At 42.8% G+C, this 24,030-nt stretch overlaps 1 protein-coding gene and 3 long non-coding RNA genes across 7 annotated transcripts in view; 2 read left to right on the top strand and 2 right to left on the bottom strand.

Annotated features, from left to right (window-relative positions):
- kif18a (kinesin family member 18A) overlaps positions 1-5,498 on the top strand; it is a 37,898-nt gene extending 32,400 nt beyond the window's left edge. For 2 of the 4 annotated variants that reach the window (XM_085155122.1, XM_085155103.1), the window contains 4 exons: positions 1,529-1,895; positions 3,866-3,958; positions 4,135-4,226; positions 4,546-5,496. In XM_085155122.1, coding sequence (XP_085011248.1) covers positions 1,529-1,895; positions 3,866-3,958; positions 4,135-4,226; positions 4,546-4,679 — 686 coding nt within the window. In that variant the 3' untranslated portion in view covers positions 4,680-5,496. Of the gene's footprint in view, positions 1-1,528; positions 1,896-3,865; positions 3,959-4,134; positions 4,227-4,545 lie in introns of all 4 variants that reach the window. The other 2 variants (XM_085155131.1, XM_085155113.1) reach the window with 2 other exon arrangements.
- Positions 5,499-8,231: 2,733 nt separating this feature from the next.
- LOC146525586 (uncharacterized) lies at positions 8,232-20,763 on the top strand. The gene is made up of 4 exons (XR_014875182.1): positions 8,232-9,009; positions 17,729-17,817; positions 19,029-19,124; positions 19,448-20,763. It is a non-coding gene; the product is annotated as an uncharacterized LOC146525586 (long non-coding RNA).
- Positions 20,764-21,047: 284 nt separating this feature from the next.
- Positions 21,048-21,763, bottom strand: LOC146525585 (uncharacterized). Its single transcript, XR_014875180.1, has 2 exons — positions 21,231-21,763; positions 21,048-21,152 (listed from the first exon to the last, which is right to left on the bottom strand). It is a non-coding gene; the product is annotated as an uncharacterized LOC146525585 (long non-coding RNA).
- Positions 21,764-23,651: 1,888 nt separating this feature from the next.
- LOC146525584 (uncharacterized) lies at positions 23,652-23,977 on the bottom strand. The gene is made up of 2 exons (XR_014873362.1): positions 23,835-23,977; positions 23,652-23,756 (listed from the first exon to the last, which is right to left on the bottom strand). It is a non-coding gene; the product is annotated as an uncharacterized LOC146525584 (long non-coding RNA).
- Between the last annotated feature and the right edge of the window lie 53 nt (positions 23,978-24,030).

Genomic DNA, 24,030 nt, shown 5'->3' with positions numbered 1-24,030 from the left:
ACACAATAATAGTTAATATAACAGCAAGTAACCCCCCTGAAACAACTCACTAACTGGTCAGGGATTGCGCTTTTTTCTCCCTAAACAGTCTCTAACAATCAATTTGTTAAAAACAAAGCAGAACAACACCAGCAGTTGTAGCTACTGTTATGTGTTTAAGATCCACATTTTTAATAACAATGCACGCCTCAGTTTTGACTTTGTAAAGTTAATGTTTACAGGGTGGGAATTGTGCATAATGGCTCCAACACCAGTGATCATATTTTTAGTGTAACTTAAGGGAACGGACTAATTCCTCTGTTGTGACATTATTTAAATTGCACTCTTTAGCTCAGGGCTTACTCTTAAGCGCGTATAACTGATAGAGTATTGGGGACTGCATCATTTGGGAAGAAATGTGTTTACCGTTAAAATGGTTTAATTTGCTTTCACTTCCAAGGCCCGCAGTTGTGAGGAACACATTGATAAGAAAGGTCGAAATAATGTCAGCTTATTAGTTGTTGCCAATCATTTCTCAAGGACCAAATGTGGGGCAGGCCACAGGCTTGAATTATTGTCTAAGAAGTGATACAAAGGTCTATTGACAAAACAGTCAACAAACACAGTAATCGTCAAAGGTACACTCAGTTGCTAAGTGTCGATCAAGTCCATACGGGGGGATAACCTTTCCGTGCGCTTCCACGTGTGGAAAATGGTCGAATGACGCTGCAAAATGTTCTGTTCTAAAATATAAATAACCTATTGCAGAGGTGGTTTTAATACTGTTAGCAAACATTGTAGTCACGGAATAAAATGGGGACATTGCTGACATACATCCTCTTCCATCATGTGACCTGCTGACGACACATACGGCATCTGGAGCAATAAACTCTGGATACACAGTGTGTGCATAGGAAATGAATTCAGGAAACAGGAAGCAGTATACAGGGGCATTCCACTTTAATTTTTTCCACTTTCTCAGTCCAGGTTTGACCATCTGTGACTGTTCAAATATTAGTTTTTTTGATAAGAATCCATATATAAAATGGGTTGGTCCTAACAGTCATTGAAATGTGTTGGTCTCAACAATTTTGAGAAATGCGTTGTAAAAAAAAATGGACCAAATAAGCAACAAAGTTAAAGTTTATTTTAATTATTTTCATTAAGAGTTCCAACAGTTTTTTGAAAAAATCAATCTGCTTTCAAAGGGCTGTGTGGGTGTGTTTTGATTAGCACTGACAGTGCCATGCATAAGCAACCAACCCGCAGTTTTCATCAGAATCTGATCAGATATTTTCTGAGTTGATAGATTGATACAACACGCCTTTTTGTTTTCTTTACTGAGTCTGGGCGCTTTTAAAGATATCAAAAAAGATATCAGTAAAACAGAAAAAACAAATATATAAATAATTAGATTTGTTTTAAGAAAATGTTAGACCCCTGATAAAAATAAGAGCAGCCATTATCTTTCCTGTTGGTGGGGAAAAGGTTGTTTATTATTGTGTCTTCTGATTTGGACTGATTTTACTGCTGCTGTTTGGTTTTCCAGGCAAAGGAAATCAAACAGATGTGGCACAGGAATCACTTCCCAGAATGCCCATCAGGAGAAATTTATCTGCGTTACTCCCACCGCAAAGCCCCCGCACAGTTGCTGTTAGCCAAGAATTTGAGGAGGACATGTTTCCTCTCCAGTGCACGCCAGAACCGTGTCAAAAAACCACCCAGGCCCAGCTGCCAAGCTCCTCCAGTGCCATCGATCCAAACATGACCTTTGAAGTTACAGACAATGAAGACCAAGCTGCAAGTAACGCAACCATCATAATAAACAGCAGTAGTCCGTGTCAAGCATCAACGTCCACAGACGTCTCGGGTCAACCTAACAAAGCCATGGAGGGGAATCAGATGACCACCAAACGGTAAAATAAAAAAACAAAAAAACTTAATTTTAACTGCAAATGTTTGTTTCAGCTGTTATCTATGCTTTCAGTGAGTGTATCTTACAGTAGAGCTTAATTTTTTATTGTATAAGACAGCAAAACAACTTCAGCATTCGTGCTATGGCAACTCCCTGGTGCAACATTTCCACATTAGGTTTTTGCACAGTTTGCACACGATTTCTCTTGCTAGTCTTGAGAGAGAGCTGAAAAAATACTTGATCTATAACCCCTTTGTTCATCCACCAAACAGGTTTTCTCAACACGAGCTGGTAATGTTACAAAAACAGAAGCAGAAGCACAGTGGGTTAAACTGTATGAGTCAGACTCTTAACAGAACTAGTTAAACAAATTACATGTTTAAAAGCTGGTTTAGAAGTACTAATGCAGCCTTTTAATTCTTTCCACAAGATCTTTAAAATCATCCACTAAATGTTTCAAAGCACACGGTAACTAAACCACCCACAACTGGTAAATCCTTCAAACTTTAATCAAAACAAGATGGAGAGTAGAGTTATTCTCACCAGCACCAAGTCTTCAGAGTGGAACATTGGGCAAAGAGGCTTAAGTCAACTGAGCTGAGCAGTGACCTTGTGTCTTCGGCTGGAAGTGCCAAACAAAATGAGAATCGTTCTTATTTGTTGGATAAATTTGTTCCTGACCAACCTCAAAAGCAAAACGCATCACCTCAAACAATGAAATGGCTCCACAAACAATCTGCCTGGTTTCAAAACATCTTCACTACAGCACAAATACACTGCATCATGACAAGCTGCTTTTTCCTCACATAATAAATATCATTGCTAATCCAGCCTTTAAGAGAGCACTTACCCTCAGCTGCTGCTTGTCCAGAAACCTCAAAGGAAAATGACAGCAAGAAAAACAGGCAAACTAGATGGAGGAAAAAGACCAGAGCTTTACGTATGGTTAATGCAACATCCACAATTAATTTGCCATGTATGAACACCTTGATAAAAGCAGCGTATTCTGGTATGCATTAACACAACATCACAATCTTCCCAGCTGCAGACCTCGTCGTAAATTCACCCCAACGTCAGACTGTGCAGTGTTTAGTAAAACTGCTACATGTCAGACTCTACAGGCCTCAGTTAGCATGTTAGATGTTAAAGATCACAACAGTACAATTAGAAAAAGACTGAACAAATATTACTTGTTTGACCAGAACAAACCACAAGGCTTGTGGAACAATGTCCTTAGAACAGCTGAGACAAAGTGGCGAACTTTGACCATTATGCAGAAAGCTATATTTGGCGAAAAACAAACACAGCATATTGGCACAGACACCTCGTACCAGCTGGCAAGCATGGAGGGGTGATGATCTGGGTTTGTTTTAAAGCCACACGACCTGTTCACCTTGCAGTCACCGAGTCAACCATGAACTTCGAAGTATTCTTGAGTCAAATGTAAGGACATCTATGTCAGCTAAAGCTTGGCCTAAACTGGGTTAAGCAACGGGACAATGATCCCAAGCACAACAGCAAATCTCCAACAGAATGACTGAAAAGGAAAAATCACGGTGTCGCAACGGCCCAGTCAAAGTCCAGACCTCAACCTGAAATGATGCAGAAAGACCCTAAGAGAGCTGTGCATAAATGAAAATCTGCAAACCTCAATGAACTGACGTGATGTCGTAAAGCAAAAGAAAGATCCGTTTGCCACAAGATTACAGAGTCCTGTTTAAAAAATGAGCCACACCCAACCAAAAATCATTGATTTACTGTTGAAGATGAGGTAGGATGCTCATTTTGCATAAGCCAACTTTTTGACAGCAAAGTTGGTATATCCAAATTCTGATTGCATGCACACCAGATATCAAGCTGAGAAATACACAACAAAAATTAAGATAGGTGAGGTGGATTTGAAGGGAAATGTGCCAAACAGTGAAGTCCAAACAGCAGACATGTCATGTAACATGAACCTTTGCTCTACAGACAACAGATCGCACCGCTCCAAGAAGCTAGACGCACCAACCCGACCTACATGAGTATGACGTCTGCTGCACAAGGGAAGCGAAAGTTTAACTGGTAATGTACCTCTCTGTGTTTTTGGCCAATTAAGCTCTTAAAGCTGTTTAAAATTGCCACAAAAGTGACAACTTAACAGACATTTCTGACAGGACAGTGCTGAGTTTCTGGCCCTGATTACGTTTTCTGTTTTTCTTTCGTTTTTTTCCTCTCTTTTTTGTTTTTTTGTGATGTAGCAGCTTCAGAGAAGAGTTAACACATGCAGCAAAGCGCGTAAAGAAAGACTCCTTGGTGGCCCAGAGGCCACTCAGAGTGCATCGTTTTGTTGGTAAGTGTCAAAACAGGACATGCACAAACACACACTGTAAAGCCAGAACATTGAATGCCTGACCCAGCAAATGGTCACAGTGTATATTGACACCAGATATTGCTTTGAAAGACCAAACGCATTTATTGACTTGTGCATCTCTCTCATAACTCCAGAATTAATTCTGCTCTACATGTGAACCAGAAGGATGCTTTGATTTCATCACATTACATATGAATTTAGTGATCAGTAACCGAATGCTACTGAGATCCATCGGGAATAGAGGAGTACAGTTTTATTTATTCTTGACCATATCCTCTGTTTGGTGTTTCTTCCTCAGGTTCAGAGAACAAGCCTCGGAGAGTTGTGAGGAGCGTTTCTGAAGGATATCTTAACCTCATTGAACCGCAGAAACCCAAGTCCATTTTCTATAAAACATCTCAGCAGCTGAAACGAGTGGCTAAACGCATGTGAGGCAGCACTGAGCTCAAGTCATATCGCCTATAAAAACACTTTCGACCCCGCACCTTTTCCATCCTCATTGGTGTTTTTAGAAGATCTTTTTTTTTTCTCCAAAGCTTAGAAGAAAGTGCTCAATCGTGCAGAAATGCTAAATGTAATTGGATAAAAGTTCTACTGAGTCACGTTTTATTTCCTTACAGTCTTGCACTGAAGTAAACTTTCACTTGTACATAAGCATTGTATGGGCAGTTGTAGAATATTCAGATTATTCTTGATTTGTATTAGTTTGGAGCCTTCCTTTGGATTTTAACCTGTATTATTAAAGTTATGTACACACTAACAGCAAAAAGAAAAAAAAATGGATAAATCACTGTGTGTCCTGTAGATATTTTTGTGCATTATGTATTTTGATCTATTTTCAAATGGTGATCACCTTTTAGGTGACCACATTAACCAGGGCAGCTAATAACATCGAAACTGCTCGACTCTGAGCTGTTTGTGTTTCTTATTTTTATCCTGTACAGGTAATAACATGGGTTTATAGATATTTCATAATAAAAGTGCTTGTAAGAGAATCTGTGGTTTTTCAATAAAAAGATCCTTTTCACCAAAAAAAAGTAAAAAAGAAAGTAATATCTGCTTTTTGTGCCATTGATGCTGCGCGTGAATGTGGTTCTCAATGACGTTTCAGTTACGAGATGTTCCAACACTAAGTAAGTGACATCAGACGGCCTCAGAGAAGGTGAAAAATACAATGGCAGGCAAAATTGAACTGAGCTAGGAGTGAGTCACACATAACTCTTATTGTCTTCCTATAACATTCATATGCTTTTAGGAAAGAGATCGTGATTCCAGCGATGCTATCTTTACAGATGAAAGTACTTTGGTGTTGTGTTTGGGTGTTTTTTGCTCTGTTTGTTTTTTTTGTTTTTGTTTTGTTTTTTTCCATTTTTGTTCAATTGCCAAAAATATGTTTAAAAAGAACACATGGAAAAGGGGGAGACTGCCAGACCATTTACAAGTAAATTGTCCTTCAAAGCGTAACACAATAGTCACATTGTTACTGTTTGGGAGTATTGGCTGTAAGGAGGAACAATGCACAAAGTTAGGCTGCACTCCAACACCAATGTAGGCAACTTAATTCAGGCTTCATACAAGTAAGGCAAATATGTCAAAGTGCCTCTCAAATGGGGTTTAAGGACCACTCGCAGCAAGATAAGGCATTCAACCATATGCACAGAGAGCACAGAACGGCCCTAGCATGGATCTGAACAAGGGACCTTTGTGCTGTAAGGGTTAGGGTTAAATCACAGGATCAGAGAATTAAGTTTCCTTACTGAAGAGGTCTCTCTGGAGCATTTATAGATAAATAAATAAATCTAACAGCTGCAAATAGGCATGTAAAGCAAAGCTGTCTGTAAATGTTGATATATGACTACTTTTTTCTTTCATATTTGGGCCATCAAGCTTATGCTTATGTCAATATAGCTGCTGATTTTCTTTATACTGAGCAAAAGATCCCCAGGAGGAGAAACAAATCACTTTGGTGTTGCCTCATACATAAAAAAAAAAAAAAGTCTTTTTCTTATACAGAAGGTATGTTAGAGTGATAGTGGTCAATAAAGGAATCATGGTGGACTGCATTGAAAAGAAAACTACTTATCAGTTTACTGTCATGCACTAATTCATTGTAGGCCTCTCTTTTGTGAAACCAGCTCCCAGTTTGAATTCAGCACAGACACCCTCTCTACTTTTAGGATAAGACTTAAAACTACTTTTTTGATAATGCTTATAGATAAGGTGACCCTGAATTTTCCCTTAGTTACACTGTAATTGAAAATGCAATAGGTTTCTTCTTGACTCACTATTGTTAGTGCTATCAGCATTAATCTCGTTAAAATGACGTTAACGCCATAACCGCATTAACATGGCAGATTTCCATTAGCGAGTTAACGCGGATTGCCTCATGCATGGGGCTGCATGGCGCCAATGCGTGAGCGCTGTGCAGCGCCAATGCACTGTAGGCTATTTTCAGCTTGGTTCTGTACTTGGTTATTTTCTCACTTTTTAAAATGATGCACATGTTTTGCGAAACCTGTGAAATCGTTTCCTAAATTGCTTGTGTTTTCTTTATTTGTGTCGAGCTCTCTGGAGCACAGCTCTTTTAAACAGCTACAACTAATGATTAAATTGTTTAGCTAAGAATAACAGATAAATGAGCTTAAAGTCATAAAAAACAAATGGCTGAAATAGATATGTAACAGAGAGACTCAGGATTAAAGTAAAAACGAAACAAGAATCCAACGTTTGTCACACCAGTTTTTTTAAGCTAAATACAGCACAGATATATATATATATATATATATATATATATATATATATATATATATATATATATATATATTAAATTAAGAGGCATACATTGCAATATACTTGAGCATGGTCTTATAAGAAGCTACTTTTTTTTCTTTTTTTTCTTGGAAAGTACTGCTAAATGCCACTTTAAAGTTGTGCCTTGAAGATATTTTGGGCTTCCCTGTGTTACATTTTTAGACTGATGAAATGTGGTGAATCACTGGGAACAGGCTTCTGTTTGAAATCTATACTAAAAACCAAAGACAAAAAAACCCCAAAAAAACTGCTGGATCTATTATGAGGGTGGGACCTCATTGCTCTGTCTGGAGAGAACTAGACTTGTCACTTTGAATTCAGTCTTGCAACTTTCAGTGGCACAGCATTCGGTGTGATCTTTATTTTTAGCTCAGGAGCTCAATGCATATATCAGCACTGTACTGCGCAAGCACTGACACCCTCTCATGCTCTCATTCACAAGAATCTCTTCATTGTGTGTGTGTGTGTGTGTGTGTGTGAGAGAGAGAGAGAGAGAGAGAGAGAGAGCGTGTGCGCACACAAGGAGGCAGGTTCTGGCTAAAGTTTATTAACTTTCTCTTAGCCAATGGGACGCCTTGTGCGTTTTTCCTGCTGACCAATGGGACAGATTGAGAGGTTGGAGGTGGGTGTTGCTTAGCAACTGCAGGTAGAATCTCAGATCATGTCGGACCCATTGTTTTATCTCGCCTCCCTGAGAGACATTACATGCTATGTGTTGTCATTTGTTAGTAAAAGACACCCCTGTGCAAATGCGTCACAAAGTTGTTAACTCTATTTTTGTTACTGTTAAACAAAGATGGCAGGGACTTTAATAGCATTTTGCCCTCAAGAAGGAGTGCTTTCGTTTCTTTTCTTTCTTTCTTTCTTTTTTTTTTTGATTGATTGCCATCATGTTACCACCAGTACCTGTCTTAGTCTCATCACCAGACTGACTGGAGCACATACAGAGGAATTTAGATTCTTCTCCTTTATTCATTGCTCCTCATTACAGGCATAATAACCTTCAGTGAACCTCATGCAGAGTCAGAGGTGAGTGATTAAAAGCAGACAACAGACAGGGCTGCTCAAAGCAAAGATGCTGGCTGTCCATGAAACATTTGCCTGTGAAGCATTTGCCACATTTAACCTGCAACACCCCCCCCCCCCCCCCCCCCCCCAAAGACACCATCTCACACACACAAATCACAGATGCATTTAATATGATCCTTGATACATTTCTGATTGGAAACCTTCTGTTTTGTTTTGGCTGCCATTATATGAGCAGCAGAAAGAGTTGCAGACCGCTCAGTATAAAAGCAAACCGTATGATCTCTCCTGCAATGTTCCTGACTCCCACAAGGCCGCACGTCACAGCTGTGAACTTTTCGCCCCCTGTCTAATTAGATGACCTGATATCTTAAAGCAATATGTCAGAGTGGAGCGCTGACCACCAGTACTGTCTGTCCTTTTTTGTTTTGTTTTTGTTTTTTTGTTTTTTGTTGTTTTTTTTACCACTAATCTTTTTTTTGGCTTTTGTTTTTCCTCTGTTGGCCCTGAATCACATGGCTGTGACACCTGGGGGGGGGGGGGGGGGGGGGGGCAAGAAAAAAAAAGAAACTTTCATTCATTCAATTTCCTTCCATTCATTTCCTTTTTTGAGACAAAAACATAGCATAAGAAAAGCACCAAAGGTTTGCGTTTGCTCGTTGGCCCGTCCCGTGATGCCTAATGCAAATATTTAAATGGGGTTTATGGAAATTCCTGGGATGCACCCAGGTTTGGCATGTAAAACAGGGATGTGAACATGGTTGTTTACACCATGCACATTTGTGTCCAGTAAATCCCACTGTGGGAAGCAAAGGAACAGAGATTTAGCAACACAATAAACTCGCCTGTATTGTTTGTTGAAGTGTAGCACATTTGGAGACGTGCTTCGGTTCAAAAGGTGGTTTGGTGTAGTACTCTAGACAAGGTAAGAGTTTATAAATGTATTCATCAGGTGCTCTGAAAATTGTGAGTTTGATCATTTGTTTAGGTTGTTTATCCAAGACTGCACTCTGGCTACTCCAGTGTGAGCATTTAGTGCTCTTCTCTCTTTCATTTGAATGGGTCCTCTTGGTTTAATTGTAGGCACTATTGCACTATTTTAAAACATTTAAGGGACTAAGCAAGTTCATAAATGGAACATTGCGCTGGACACATTACAAAGTGCTGGGGTTTGAGAGCTGCTGATTTTGTTGACTTTGTAAAGCCTGTCAATTGATCATGTTGGAGCACAGAGAGGATGATGGTGATGGTGATAAGTGCAGCAGAGATTTATCTGATTTTATTTATATATGGTTATGTGTTTGTAATCCTCGCTGATCACCCAGCAGTTGCAGAACCGTTTCATTTCTGACTGCATTTGATTCAGCCAGCGTATTTTGCGAGGAAAAGAGAGAGAAAAAAGATGTGGCAGCAAATATCTGGCTCTCTTTATCAATACACATCTGACTGTTGACAGGACCTTGTGCGGTGGTAATCGTGAGGGAAGGGGAGGGGGAGGATGGGTGAGATTTACAGTTTCCTTTACCAGGTAATGTCTCCTGTTGTGAAACAATGTGACAGAAAATCAGTACATCTGTGATGGCTCAGCAGTGTTCTTTGCCCCTCTACATTCTCCTCCAGGAGCTTATCCAAAGCTCACCTCAAATGTACTGTATGTAGCCTGTGGATGACTCATCCTCGGGAGAATGAGCTGCAAGGTGCAGGTAGCCTTGCAAATAAACATTTCACGATTTGCAGCGTCTTCTGAAGCGTCTTTGCTTACTTAAAGTCTTATCCTGCAGACTGCAAATACAAACTCTGACAAACCAATTCTGCTTCATTCTGTCTGTGAGGCACACCGTGTAAAATGTCCTGTGGTGTTGATGTGCCCCTTCAGTGTAACACATGTGACGTGTGCATCAGTGAAATCCTGACACAAACACGCACAGAGTTGTGGATTTTTTTTCTTTTTTTTTGCCATTTTGTTTATTGAAACAGAAAATTTGTCATCATTGCAGCAATTGCCATGGAGACAGGGTTTAAATCCCAAACCTAGTGGTATTATACACTGCATGAGTGTATGCTCGTTACCGTTTACCGCAACTTCCAGGAAGACTGCACGCTGGGTGGATGGGTGACTCCGCCTCTTTTGGATGGTTGTGGAACATGCGTCCATTCAAATCATCTTCGATTCCCGGCAGCCTTTTACACACGCACTGTTCCCCTAAAACATGTAAAATTCTCCCTTGTTTATCATTTACTTTGCAGCATCCTGTTTTTCTGTCATATTAGCGGATACGGTTCCTACCATAAAGTTTATCACTGATGACCAAGCAACGGGAGCCACTTTGCTGTGATTTAATTCTAATTGTACTGCATTAAAACATCGTTGACTGCTTTAGGCTTTGTCCAGATTTGGTACAATTAATATTAGGCTGCGCCGTCAAAAAGTAAGAATGTGCCACCCAACAGCTAGACAGCATTCACTTTTAATGTTTTGGACCTGTCATGTTTATGTGTATGAGCATGTTTGAAATGTTGATTCTAAAGCCAAGACCAGGTTTGCCATGTCTGATGGCAATAAAACAGAGCAATAAGATGGAGTTAGTCTGCTATCAGTTTCCAGTTGACTGGGATCAAATTGTCTGTTTGTGATAATATTAGCTGTGAGAAATCAGTGAAAAGGTGTTGCCATCTGTTGTCATCTACATACGTATATAGAGTCTAGCCAGGACTTTATATTCCTCCAGAAATACTGATGTAGTTGTTGCAGGACAGCAATTTAAACGCAAATTGTCATAGGAGCTCAGAAACCTGGTTTATATAGGAATATAACCAGGACAAAACCAGTTTGCAACCGAATTGACTTCCCTGCTGCAAAGAGACGCATTGCAGACAATTTGTGCTCATTCGCGGAGACTGACTGTAACGTGTTGACAGTCTGTTTGTATTTATAAATCTGACTGCAATTATTTCCAAAAAATCACCCATCTGTCATGATTGTGTGACTAGGAATGACCCATGCAATCAAAACGGGATCAAAAGTGCTCACCAAATGTGAAAAAATTGAAAGCAATCACAGGACAGCCACCAATTTTTCTAAGCAGGCTGCCATCTTATTTTCACTCTAGTGTGACTGAGCTAATATTTACTGCATCTAGTACACACAATGTGGGCCTGACACTTTTATATTCTCATAAATTATCCTGTAATCTACAATATAGACCAGACAACTTTAATCTTAACCGAGAATCCCCCGTCTGAGTATCACCAGTAAACACTCAACAGCCACACTGCCCATTTAGTAAAAATATATGTGCTCACACAGGCTGGTTAAAACAAGCTTGTGTTAAGATTACACTGGCCTTCCCCCTGCAGGTGGTTCTTGCAGGGGGAAAGCCAGTAGCCTATAGTCTCAACACAACACCACGGGCCATTTACACTTCCTGACATCCTTTTTATCGAACAACGGAGCAACTTTTTATTTGGGTTTAATTGGTTTTGCTTCAAATAAAGTTAGAGCCACATCCATGTTACACCCACACAGGTGTTTTCACTTTCTTTGCCTGATTAGAACTCCTCTCAGGACTGTGTGGGTGTGTACAAACTGCTCGATTCACATTCGTATCACTCTACTGTTGGTTTCCTTGCACTTGTTATGTTAGTACAACTTAAAGCCTTTAACATCCTTATTACTCTCACACTTGTTTCTCCTTCAGTATTAGGGTGCACATGATTGTTGCAATGTTTTAATTATATTTCATCTGCATTTCCTAGAAATACGAGACACATTATTATTGGGAACATAATATCTCACCAGTCCAATCCCAAACGACAATCTGATTGTTATTTGGAGTAAACTGATGAAGGTTTTGTCAGGTTTATCTTTGGCTGGAGGGCTGCAACAAAATCATAGGCGCTTCCTTATTGAAAAGTAAAGTTGTTATGTAAACAGCTAATAACAAATCTATAAATATATGTTTTAAAACAGTACCTCCTGCTGATGATTCCTATCTTCCTGAGGTTATCTTCATGCAAGAAACAAGATCGATATTGGTTTTGAAGCTTCAGTGCAAGCTCTTTCATGTTTTGTGTATTTTCTAAAGCCATAAGTTACCATGTTTGGATGAGAAGGTGGATTGCTAAGTGATCAGCTAACTAGCTGGCTTGGTTGGCAGCTGCATGCATACACTGCACAGATGTGATCCACCTGCTAATTGGTGCTCAGGTAACAGGTTTGTAAAATAGAGGAACTCTGACTCACCACAAATGAAGCACAGATTTCTTGGATGTCTGTACCACATAGAAAGCGATAATATAAGTTAGGCAAATCTTTAAAGTGAACCAAAAGCACATTCACATACATGAGGTATAAAAATAATTTAATCCACTCTGAGTTTTTATGAGATAGGGGCTGCCATTTTTATTGTTTGATTTTTTTTATTTTGTGCAAAATGTAAAATTTCTGTAAAATGTTAATTCCGTTAGGTTGGACATTTGAACACGTTAGTCCTCTTAGAACCAGCCTAGTGGGAGGTAGAGGAACAGCAGTTTTGGGGCCTTTTGGTTTCATTTTTGAGGTCTGAAGGTAACTTCTTGATCAATCTTTGTCAGTCCCCATAGACTGCTATGTTACAGAGTTAAATGTTAAATTAATTCAGAGACCTGTTTGTCTGTGTACACCTGTCCAGGCTGCACTCACTCTCATATCTTAAAGTTCAGAGAGTAGAATGATATGTAGTCATTTATACCAATGCTAGCTAATATTTTTAATGTTACAGTGTGATGTGGTGTTGGTGTTGCATTGTGGAGATTTTGTGTTGTCAGAGGCTCCAAAATTTTCACATTGTCTTTCCCTTTGTTTGTTTACATAGCATTGCTTTAACACAAAGTCTGGGAGCTGATCCAGAATATTGCCACACAATACACATGTATTGCTGTGTAGAGATGCTGTTTGTGTGCATGCATGTGATTGCTGTCTGCAGTGAATGAACTTCATTACTATTAAAGTCTGTAAGTGCAGTCCTACATCCAAAGGACGGTTGTCTATGCACGGTTGTGCATAAAATGGGACTTCAGCATGAAATTGATGACAGGAGTTATTGTGTACCATAACTTACGGCCTTTGCATACCTTATTACTGCTATGGTTGCTCCAAGTGGATCAGCTTTACCTTGTTCACCTTAATGGTGGTGTGATGTGGTATTTATGTATATGGAAATGTTGTTGTCCCCTTGCTTTAGTTAGCTATTTTCCAGATATTTGAAGGCTGTGTTGCTTTGGGGTGTTTGTGGTGTTTCTCCACCTCTGCCTGGATTGTTTTTGTAATTGTTACATGTGGACATGGCCACATGAATGCCAAGACCTGAAGCTTCCCAGAGTAATAGTTAATTGTACTGAATTGATCAGCACTATTTATTATATCAGACCCTAGATTTAATAGCACGTTGGACTTAGCATTTGGCCAATTAAGGCAACATTTCTGAATTAAATGGCACTAGCAGCAATCATAAAGTTAAATTCATGATCAGGTTTCCATGAAAGTGTAATGCCAGCCTTATCCACACCCTTTCAAATGAAGTGTTACCATGGATATAATTCTAGCTGTATGTGGGCTGGATTTCTGCAGACAGAGGTTAATTAAATTTTCTCCTGTCTACCTTCGCCTTTAATTTAAAAAAAAAAAAAAATTGCATCTGCTTTGTAGAGATGAAAAATTCTTACTTAAAACCACCCCGCCATATCTCCTCCCACTTTCTGTACGTGTGCATGAGAGGTCTGAGAGGCGTACTTCACTACTGACACACACAGGGCTTCTCTGTCAGTTGACAGGAAGCTGCACTTCCAGGCCAAAGCGCCTGTTTGATAAATAACACGCGTGTCTCCGGGCGCACAATGTATCTCAAAGACTCTAAATGTGGCCCTCAGTCTTTGTCTCTCTGACACACATATTGCACAAAGCCACACACACACTCATGCTTCTGCACTCTTTCATGCATACTGTACACAAAAGCACTAGGTCTCTCTTTCTTACCCTTTTTTTCTCTCTCTTTGCTGATTAGAAAACAATATCCAGCTTATAACTGCAAGTTAGGCAGACACCCACACTCATTTGCAGTGAAAGGCAAATGACCCTGATGATGAGTCATTGCATTCACTCAGATTTTTTTTTTATTCAACACACTGAAGTAAAATCTCTTAAGGCAGAGTTAAACACTGGTCCTTGCCATTATTTCTCCGAGTGAACTCAGCTGTACTTTTGTGTTTTTCTCAAATATATTTACATGAGTAAAGGTCAACTAGAAATAGTACATAAAATCTTTAAATTTCAGTCCACTTTTTCCACCCATACACACAGACACACACACACATCTTATCTTTGTAAAATCATTAATCAGTGTTCCTCTAAAATGATTTTCCTGTCTTTGTAATGAAAGGAATCAGGAATTAGTTCTTTTCATGCATGTACAATAAAAAGAAAACTGCAAAGGCTTTGCTAGGAACTCTCGATAATTAAAGCAAATGTACTATTAGATTCACTTAAAGATTTAAAAATCAATTTTTTTTAGTAAATACAGTTCTGTGCAAAGATCTCAAGTCATTCCTCATTTATTTATGTTTTCCTAGGAAAATTGGAAATAGTTGGAGTGAAAATGTACAAATGTACATGACAATACTGTATAATACGTGTAATTCTAACAAGCTTTAAAGTCAATATTTGGTATGACCACCTTTATTCTTCAACCCAGCCTGAATTCTCTCTCTCAAACATTCAATTCTCTTCTTTGGATGTTGGCTGCATTTTGTTCTGTATATCAAGATGATCCCACACAGTTTCAATAATGTTGTAATCTCTGCACTGAGGAGGCCAATCCACGACTGGTAGTGCTCCATTGTGTGCTCTTCAAATCTATCTGGCTTCTACTGCATTGGCAGTATGTTTGGGATCACTGTCATGCTGAAAAATTCCAGATCTTGTGTGGCCTTTTCTCCCGGTTTCCCTTCCTCAAGAAGGGCTTCTTGACAGCCACCCTTCCACTGAGACCATTTCTGATGAGGCTTCAGTAAACAGCATCAGGATCAACTGAAGGGCCTGATGAATCTCTCATGCCCTAGATAGATTTTTTTTTTCAGATACTGTTCATCAGCTGTAGATAGTAGTTTTTTAGGCTTGCCACCTCTTCTTTAAACCTCCATTTGTCCAGTTTTCTAATGACAAATGGCTCTTTGGGAATCATCTTGTTGGGCAAAAATACTATATTGTGACTGTCAAACTGTGCTATCTTTTGCATTTTTTTATGGATTCAGCTGAAGAAAATGGAATAAAATATGTGTTTTGTGATAGACTGAATGTAACAAAGTGCCTGTAAGGAAAAAATGACATTTAGTTCATGAAAGACTGATGAAAGCAAGAAAGTGAACACAAAAGGTATAAATGATACACACGCACTCATCTCACTTCCTTCTTCTTATTTGTTAATAGCATGGAAATATTTTGTGAGCGATAAGAATTTGTTCTGCAGGAATTTAGTATCTGGAAGATGTTAGAAGAAATCAAACAAAGATTTGACGTGGCCACGCAGTCTGACCATAGTTTGTAAAAAAAAAAAAAAAAAAAGCCAGAATGAACCTGAGACTCATTTTTGGACATGAGGCCTGAGGGCTGCAAGTGTTATCTGGCTGCATCAAGTTTACTTTGTTTAAGGAAAGAAAGAATAGTGGAGTGTATGGGGGAGGGAGTGTAACGAGAGTAAAAGGGACTGAAAGGATTTTGATCCAGTGATATTATATATCTGTGCTGGTCAAGGGCACACAAAAGCACACAGCAAACCACCAGAGAGCAAAGCATGTCATCTGAATAGTATGTCTTCTTTGCGGTGTTGTACATCCAAAGGCTTTGTGCACCTGAATTTGGTTGGTAGAAGACACAAAGGAGGCAGTTTGTTCGCCCCTGACAAGTGTGCTTTTATTTGTGTCGGCCCTTTGATGTATAGAGAAACTTTGGCTGGGATATCCCTCTCAGACAAATGCACAAGAAATCCCACTCCTTTGTATTATCCTTAACAATTCCCTCACCAGTCACTGCAAGGCTTTTATTCCCTTTAAGACCATTATTTTAAACTTTGTGCCTACTGTCTGTCTGTCAACTGTAATGGGGTATCTTGTCTGGCTTTGGGGGATGGATGGTGGGGAGTGGGACTTTGGGCATATATGCTTAGTTGCTGTGCTGTCAGGTCAGGGCGTCAGTTTAGCTTAGTAAAACAAACTGGAGCAGGTTGGTGCTATTTTGTCCGCTTTGTCACCATTTTAAACTCTAAACAAATATAATATGATGTTGTGCTTATTGCAGACATCGCACATTAAAAACAAATAAAATCTCTAGATATTCAGTATTCTTCATAAACATAGACAGCCATTTATTCACTATAAGCCTATTCTGGCAAGTCATCCAAGTACTAAGAAAGCAAACAACAGGCAAGATCTTTAATTGCATGACAAGTAGACAGATCCACTGATGAAGAGATATCACGGAAAGCTCCAGATCAGGTAGTGTATGGGCTTTGTGGAGCAAAAGGTGTTGTGCTCAAGGGTGAGCTATAAATCTCAAATGTTCTGAGGCTCTACCTTTAGAATAACAACCTGTTTAAGTAGCTGCTGCACATGTTGCTTGATGCTTAATCAGCGAGCCATTGGCCTTAATTTGAGCTTGATTCAAATCTGAAAATGAGTCCAGACAAGGTGAAGAGAAAGCTCACGCGCTCACATCTGCAGCCGCAGCTTTTACACTGTTGTTACCAAACAGCTGGGACTTAAGTAACTCCACGCAGCCGCCCTTTGACGAGTCACTTTTGAAGCAGAGTGCAGCGTTGCTTTCCTACACAGCTTTTGTCAGTCAGTCCGGGGATTTGAACTGCCAGCCATCCAAGTCACGAGCATCCACCTCCTCTGCAGGCTGCTGCAGTCTTTTATAGCAGACGACCAGTAAAAGAGCTAAAAACTCTTGACCCTTCCATTCCTGGGGGCGCCCACAAGTGCTTAAGCAGATAAAGATTATATTCATCGCATAGACATTTTAGCATGGGGGTCAGAAGAGGGCTTTTACATAAAAACAGATTGTTTTACAGAACGAATAATGCCGATGTGAGTTTAGACTGCTGGTATTGCTTATGTTGGCTTACGCTCAACTGTACTGTAAGGAACTGGTGGTTATACTGGAAACCTAAACAATGAAAAAAAAAAGGTTTTCTTTTCTTGCAAGTAGAAGAGGATGCCTGTGAACTCAAAGTCGGACTCAGAAATCCATTACAAGGTCAACAGCCTGTGCTGCTTCAGTCCACCTCACCGGTGTCTGGTTGAATCACACAAAGTGAATATCTGAGAAGACAATCTACCTCCGACTTCCTGAGTATGTGTGCAATATTACTGTGGAATGACTTCTGTACATCTGTAACCTATAAAAATAACCACACACTTGATATTTTTATTTTATTCTTTTTTTGTCACTACCATCGTTTCCTTCCTTTTTTGTTACATTCCAGCATGTCTGACTACATATCGGCCATCGGGGTTAAATATTAATGACCGAACCTGCCAAATCCGCCTGAACATTCACAATACTTTTAATGCAGCCGCACTTATTTTACTGTGTCTCCTTTTTCTCATAGAGTTCAGAAGAGAAACCGAAGAAGCCAAGGCAGTCATGAAATGTGAACATCTGTGTCGACAAGTGTTACATGTATGCGCTGCATTGAAGGTCGGTGGCTCATACTTCCACTGTGCAATATCTGGCTGATCATAAAGGGGCTACCATTTGCAGGGTTGCCTTGCATGCAAAATTTCAGGTCACGACCACTGGGAGCCAATAATGCCTTTGGCTAAGCAACAAGATGCAAATATATCTATTCAAATTCGCACCACTCCATACACATTCAGGGCTTACACAAACACAGACGCACACACACACACAATCTCATCTCAGTGCAACGAGCCCTCGTTTGATCCATGAATAAGTCACAGTCCTGGGGCAATATTTGATCTGAGACGACTTCAGATCCATATTTCTGTGTTCACTTTTCTTGTTGACCAAGAAAGGAGACTAAGCTTACACCTTCTAGATTATTTTAGTCATTTTCATTGTGCTCACTGTAGTTCAGCAGCCTCTTAGTCCAGTGGCAGGCCCGGATTACACATCTCACCCAGGGCAGTGATAAAGATAACAGCAGACAGGCAGCACCCTCCACTCCAGGCTGTTGAGCAGACGGAAGTTAGTCAGAGTTAAGACATCAGTGTACTTCTATGTCACACTCGGTGCTCCAGATTCCCCCTCCGCCACCTCCTCCCCGAAGCCCTAAAGGCAGAGTTTACACAGTCACCTGGTGTTTAACTGGTCACAAGAAGATGGATGACAGTGTAGGCAGCAAAGCTAGATAGAAACCCCCTCAATGTCACAGCTGCTCATTCGGTTCAATTTCGGCCCCTGCTTAGCCACTGGGGCAACCCAGATATCATTCATTCTGACACTGTCCATCACACTATACATAGACCAGCGAAATTAGCACAAACGCAATGCTCGCTATCAGTGTGAAGTATGGTGGCAGTAGGGGCGATTATTTACGGGCTGCATTACTTTCTAAAGACCTGAGCTCTGAGTCATCGACCGAGCCTGATAATTAATTCCACGCGCTACAGAAATATTATGAAGCTGCACTACAGAATGACAGATGTACAGCATGAAGCACATTGTCAACAGGGTGACTGTATTAAGCTATTTTGACTGCTTCGTTATGAGATTGTGCGTTCTTGTAAAACAAATCCGTAGTTTTCATTTTTAATACTTGGCACTTTATTTTCCACAAGTTGTATTTTGTTTTCAGTAAACAGAGGAGACAGGAGATCCGGCGGTTTGATGTACTCATGTGTAATCAGACTATTTGTTGTTTTCTGTCTGCTCTTTGTTTGTCCCAGAGCTCAACTTCCTGTAGATACAAGAGGTAGAGATACACTGGGATCTGACAGTAAGAGATAACCTGCCATCAGCGAGCCGTCTATTTTTAACAGCAGGTACTAGTAACGCATGACGTGGGGCTCTTGTTATCAATATTTATGGGACAAAGATTAAGACAGAGTAATGATACACACAGCCCTGACTGGATCCATCCTCGCTTAATAGTTGTCATTACGGCGAGGGGGAGGAGGAAAGTGCTTATAGACTCAAAATTTTTAGGCTGGTACTCTGCATTTTAGTAATGATTCCAGAGACCACAATGGGCCCCAAATGTGATTAGCAGATGTCAACAGGGGTGTATGATGACTGCAGTGTTAAAATGGCTTTAACAATACTTTTTTCCCCCTTTCTTTCTTTTTGGTGATTAATTTTTCTACAGTTGTCATTTGAGGAGGTGGAGCTGAGAGTCATTTTCAGGCATTCACGGGCAGATTGTTGGAAGCTCCTTGGGAAAAAGGTTGGACAAAATCTTACACACAGTTACATCTTAAAGGCTGCGTGCAGCTCGGGAGGTTAAAAGACAGGTTTACAAAAATACAGAGCAACAACGACAACAACAAGTGGTAATGAGCCAATCACAAAAGAGATACCGTGACTGCTTCTGCTATTATTGTGACATCCTACATCTTCTTTGCTGCATTGCCTGTATCCGATTAACACCAACACCTGTACCTCCTAACAGACCTCGAAAAGGCCGGAACAGTGCACATTCTTCCCCCATGTTTATCCCGAGGTGCAGCCCGTTGGCCACACATTTTAATGACACTCCCTGTGCCAAAATATATTTCACTCAAACTCTTATAAGTTCCAAGAGTAAGCTCAAAAGAGGTGAAGTATCTTGGCAGACCATAGAGCAAAATGCCATGCAGTCATATGCAGCCCAGGGGATGAAGTGATTGATCTATGACCTCGGACTCGGATAAGATATTGTGCTGAAGAGTGCGGGGGAGGACACGGATAGCGGAAAAGGGACGAGCATGAGTCAGTAACAGAGTCTGCGAAAAGCTGTGGGAGCAGAGGAAGTGTTAACAACATCACAAGTAGGAGCAAGTCAAGTTACCACGTCAGGAAGCAAAAAGGCCTGAGAGTAGGATGATGGTAGGAGCCTGCGAGGTGATGGGGACACATACATCCTAATCATTTAATCATGTAAGGTGGAAAAAAAAAGAGGGGGAATTGTTCGTGCTGTCCTCACCCGGGCTGATATGTGTTACCTCTCTCTTCATGTCACTGCCTTTTATTACTCGCCTGTAATGAGTAGCCCCCTGTGTGAAAAGCCTGCGAGGACCGAGTTCAAGGATAATAAGCTATGTGTGGCTCTTAAGTCCAGCACTGCTTGCCTGTTTGGTACACGGAGAACCACATCTTTCTTGCCCAGTAATAATTATGATCAAACACAGGTATATGTTTTTTATTTTTATCTGATTATGCCATCTTGTGTCTTTGAGGCAGAAATGTATTGACACAAACCACAAAAAAACCTTCTCTTTTTTGTTTGTTTGTGGCCACTGCCTCTACAAGCAGGCTGACACAGTAGCTACATGCGTAGTCAGACCAGATTAGAATCAGCTGCGCTTGCCAAGAAAAGACTTTTTGAATGTGTCAGAAGTTTTGGTACAATATTGACAAGTGCCACTGACAACAGAGAAATGTGACTTCAGGTTCAATATTCAAATCAGTGCGTATTTTGGCACATGTACTTTTTTTTGGGGGGAGGGGGGGGGGAGGAATTTAATGTTTTTGTTGTTTGTTTCCAGAGAAATGTCCAAAGATTTGTTAGATTGGTGCTATTGTCGCTTTTTTTTTTGTTTTTCTTCTTTTTTTGAAGAAGAAGAAGCACGCCTTCTGTCACGGTTTGCCAGGGCAAGCCGTGGGGAATGTTGGAGAAAGGACCCAAACGCTGGACTTAGTGCAATGAACAGTGCATTTATTTACAGTGGGGGTAAATATACACCACACAATAAGTCTCCCGAGTGCTCCCTCAACTCCTGTGTCGTGCCTTCTCCCAAGTGCTGGTATTCCGTGCTCTCTGCTCCTGTGCCTACGCACACCCCGTGCGTCCTGCAGTCCCGTGTTCCGCTCTCCTGAGGAAAAACCAACAGACGCAGCCGTTATGGCACCACTCCAGCAGGCATACACTTAACAGTACTTGCGACACTGACATGGAGTCTAACTCAACGATCCTGCGCCGGAGGAAGCTCCATTGCTCTGTTAAGTAGCTCCCCCGACGAGCCTGATCAGAAGCAGGTGTGTGGGAACCTGGGCGTGACCAGCAGCTGGCAGGGCCACACCCATCGGGCCTGCAGGTGGCTGTCCTTCATCCTCCAGCCACACCCGCAGACACGTACACACACCAGCATGGAACACAAGAGCACAGTGCAGCAAACATACACCCAATAATAATCATAATAATAAAGGTCCACACTGTTCACGGACCCCGAGTCCCCGGAACCGGGTCCGTGACAGTACCCCCCCCTCTAAGGGTCGACTCCCGACGACCCTAAAACAAAAACACCAAAACCAAAAACCACAGTACAACCAACCCAGGGCGGGCGGCGGGGGGTCCAGGACGGAGGGCCCCAAAACCTCTCCGCCAAACAGCCACCACAAAGCAACAAAAGAAAAACACAGTTCCACAGTCCAATCCCCCGGTCCAGTGGCAGCAAACACAGTTCTGGCGGCCGACCCGCAGGACGCAAAACAAGCGGGACCTGCTGTGGGTTAGGCAGTGGCGGCAAAACAGTTCAGGTGGCCTACCTCTAACCCCTTGATGGAAACGCAGCAGCTCCGGCGGCCTGCCACGGGTCCGGTGGCGGCGGCGAAACGGTTCTGGTGGCCTGCCACGGATCTGGCGGCGGCGGCGCTGCAACTCCGGCGGGCGGCCACGGGTCTGGCGGCGGTGGCGCTGCAACTCCGGCGGCCTGCCCCGGGTCCGACGGCGGAGCTGCTCCTCCGGTGGCTTGCCCCGGGTCCGACGGCAACGGCGCTGCTCCGGTGAGCAACAGCGAGGTGTGGCACATGGCCTATGACGCGCTGGTCGCTGACGTGGACGCACTGGAAGTGGATGGCGTGGAGGGCGCGCTAGACGTGGGCGGCGAGGATGGCGTGGAGGGCGCGCTAGACGTGGGCGGCGAGGATGGCGTGGAGGGCGCGCTAGACGTGGGCGGCGAGGATGGCGTGGAGGGCGCGCTAGACGTGGGGGTCCCTCCGGCTCGCCGAGGTCTTCCGCTGGCAGCACGGGCTCCTCCCGCTCACCAAGCTCCAGCTCTGGCTCCCGCTCGCTGAGCTCCAGCGGCTGCGGCGCGGGCTCCTCTCCTCCCGCTCGCTGAGCTCCGCCGGCTGCGGCGCGGGCTCCTCTCCTCCCGCTCGCTGAGCTCCGCCGGCTGCGGCGCGGGCTCCTCTCCTCCCGCTCGCTGAGCTCCGCCGGCTGCGGCGCGGGCTCCTCTCCTCCCGCTCGCTGAGCTCCGCCGGCTGCGGCGCGGGCTCCTCTCCTCCCGCTCGCTGAGCTCCGCCGGCTGCGGCGCGGGCTCCTCTCCTCCCGCTCGCTGAGCTCCGCCGGCTGCGCTGCAGCTACAGATGGTTGATCCGGAGGCGAAGATGGTGATACAGCAGCTGCAGGCGGTGGAGACGATGGTAGATCAGGTGATGTGGATGGTGAAGCCGAGAGTGCTGTGATGGTTGCAGACTGATGGGACGCTGGTGGAGTGGGTGCAGCCGGTGAATCGACCTCCGACTGAGGATGTAGATGAGAGTCTGATGCGGCTCTTTGTGCGGCTAGTCCAGAGTCAGCTGGTTCTTCCGAAACCACAGGAGTGAGGTGAGTTTCGGTTTGGCGAAGATGACGCCGGCGCCGTCTCTTTCGTGATGGCGGGGCAAAGGAATCTGTCCCCTGTTCTTCTGTGACTGGATTAATTAAAATGACAGGGTCCGGTTTACTCACTGTGGTGACCAGCACTGCCGACACAGAGGCCATTGAAGGAGTGAGAGGACTTGGAGTAGGGCGCAGTCTTCCTTGCGGTGGAGGGTCCAATAGGTGAGCAGCAAGCGGCGGTGGGAAAACTCTCCGCCTATTAAGAAAAAAAACAGGCAGCAAGGGCTGCCAGGGAGGCAGCCGCATCATCCTTGCCCGGACAGCCCAAACCAAACAGTTCAAAGCTAGTGCTTGCCCTCAGCACAGTTACAATTTGAATTAGTTTTGCAATGTCCGGAAAGCTAATAGAGAAGGTAGTGGAGGAGAGGTAATTGTCAAAAAACACTACCTGTATGTGTCTTTTGTGTGGATCAACAGCCTGGATTATGCTTCGGCAGTAACCCCAGAGCTGTGTGAGCGATCCCTCCTCCATGGGGACTCCCGAGTCCGCTGGGTCCATGGTGGTTGGTGGGATTATTCTGTCACCTCCCTCCTGAACCTCTCCGAAAAGTCCGCTGGGTCCATCTGGCAGGATTGTTCTGTCACGGTTTGCCAGGGCAAGCCGTGGGGAATGTTGGAGAAAGGACCCAAACGCTGGACTTAGTGCAATGAACAGTGCATTTATTTACAGTGGGGGTAAATATACACCACACAATAAGTCTCCCGAGTGCTCCCTCAACTCCTGTGTCGTGCCTTCTCCCAAGTGCTGGTATTCCGTGCTCTCTGCTCCTGTGCCTACGCACACCCCGTGCGTCCTGCAGTCCCGTGTTCCGCTCTCCTGAGGAAAAACCAACAGACGCAGCCGTTATGGCACCACTCCAGCAGGCATACACTTAACAGTACTTGCGACACTGACATGGAGTCTAACTCAACGATCCTGCGCCGGAGGAAGCTCCATTGCTCTGTTAAGTAGCTCCCCCGACGAGCCTGATCAGAAGCAGGTGTGTGGGAACCTGGGCGTGACCAGCAGCTGGCAGGGCCACACCCATCGGGCCTGCAGGTGGCGGTCCTTCATCCTCCAGCCACACCCGCAGACACACACGTACACACAC

This window comes from Neolamprologus multifasciatus, chromosome 1, assembly GCF_963576455.1.
Source record: "Neolamprologus multifasciatus chromosome 1, fNeoMul1.2, whole genome shotgun sequence".
Taxonomy (NCBI): domain Eukaryota; kingdom Metazoa; phylum Chordata; class Actinopteri; order Cichliformes; family Cichlidae; genus Neolamprologus; species Neolamprologus multifasciatus.
This window is presented reverse-complemented; position numbering and strand designations above follow the sequence as displayed.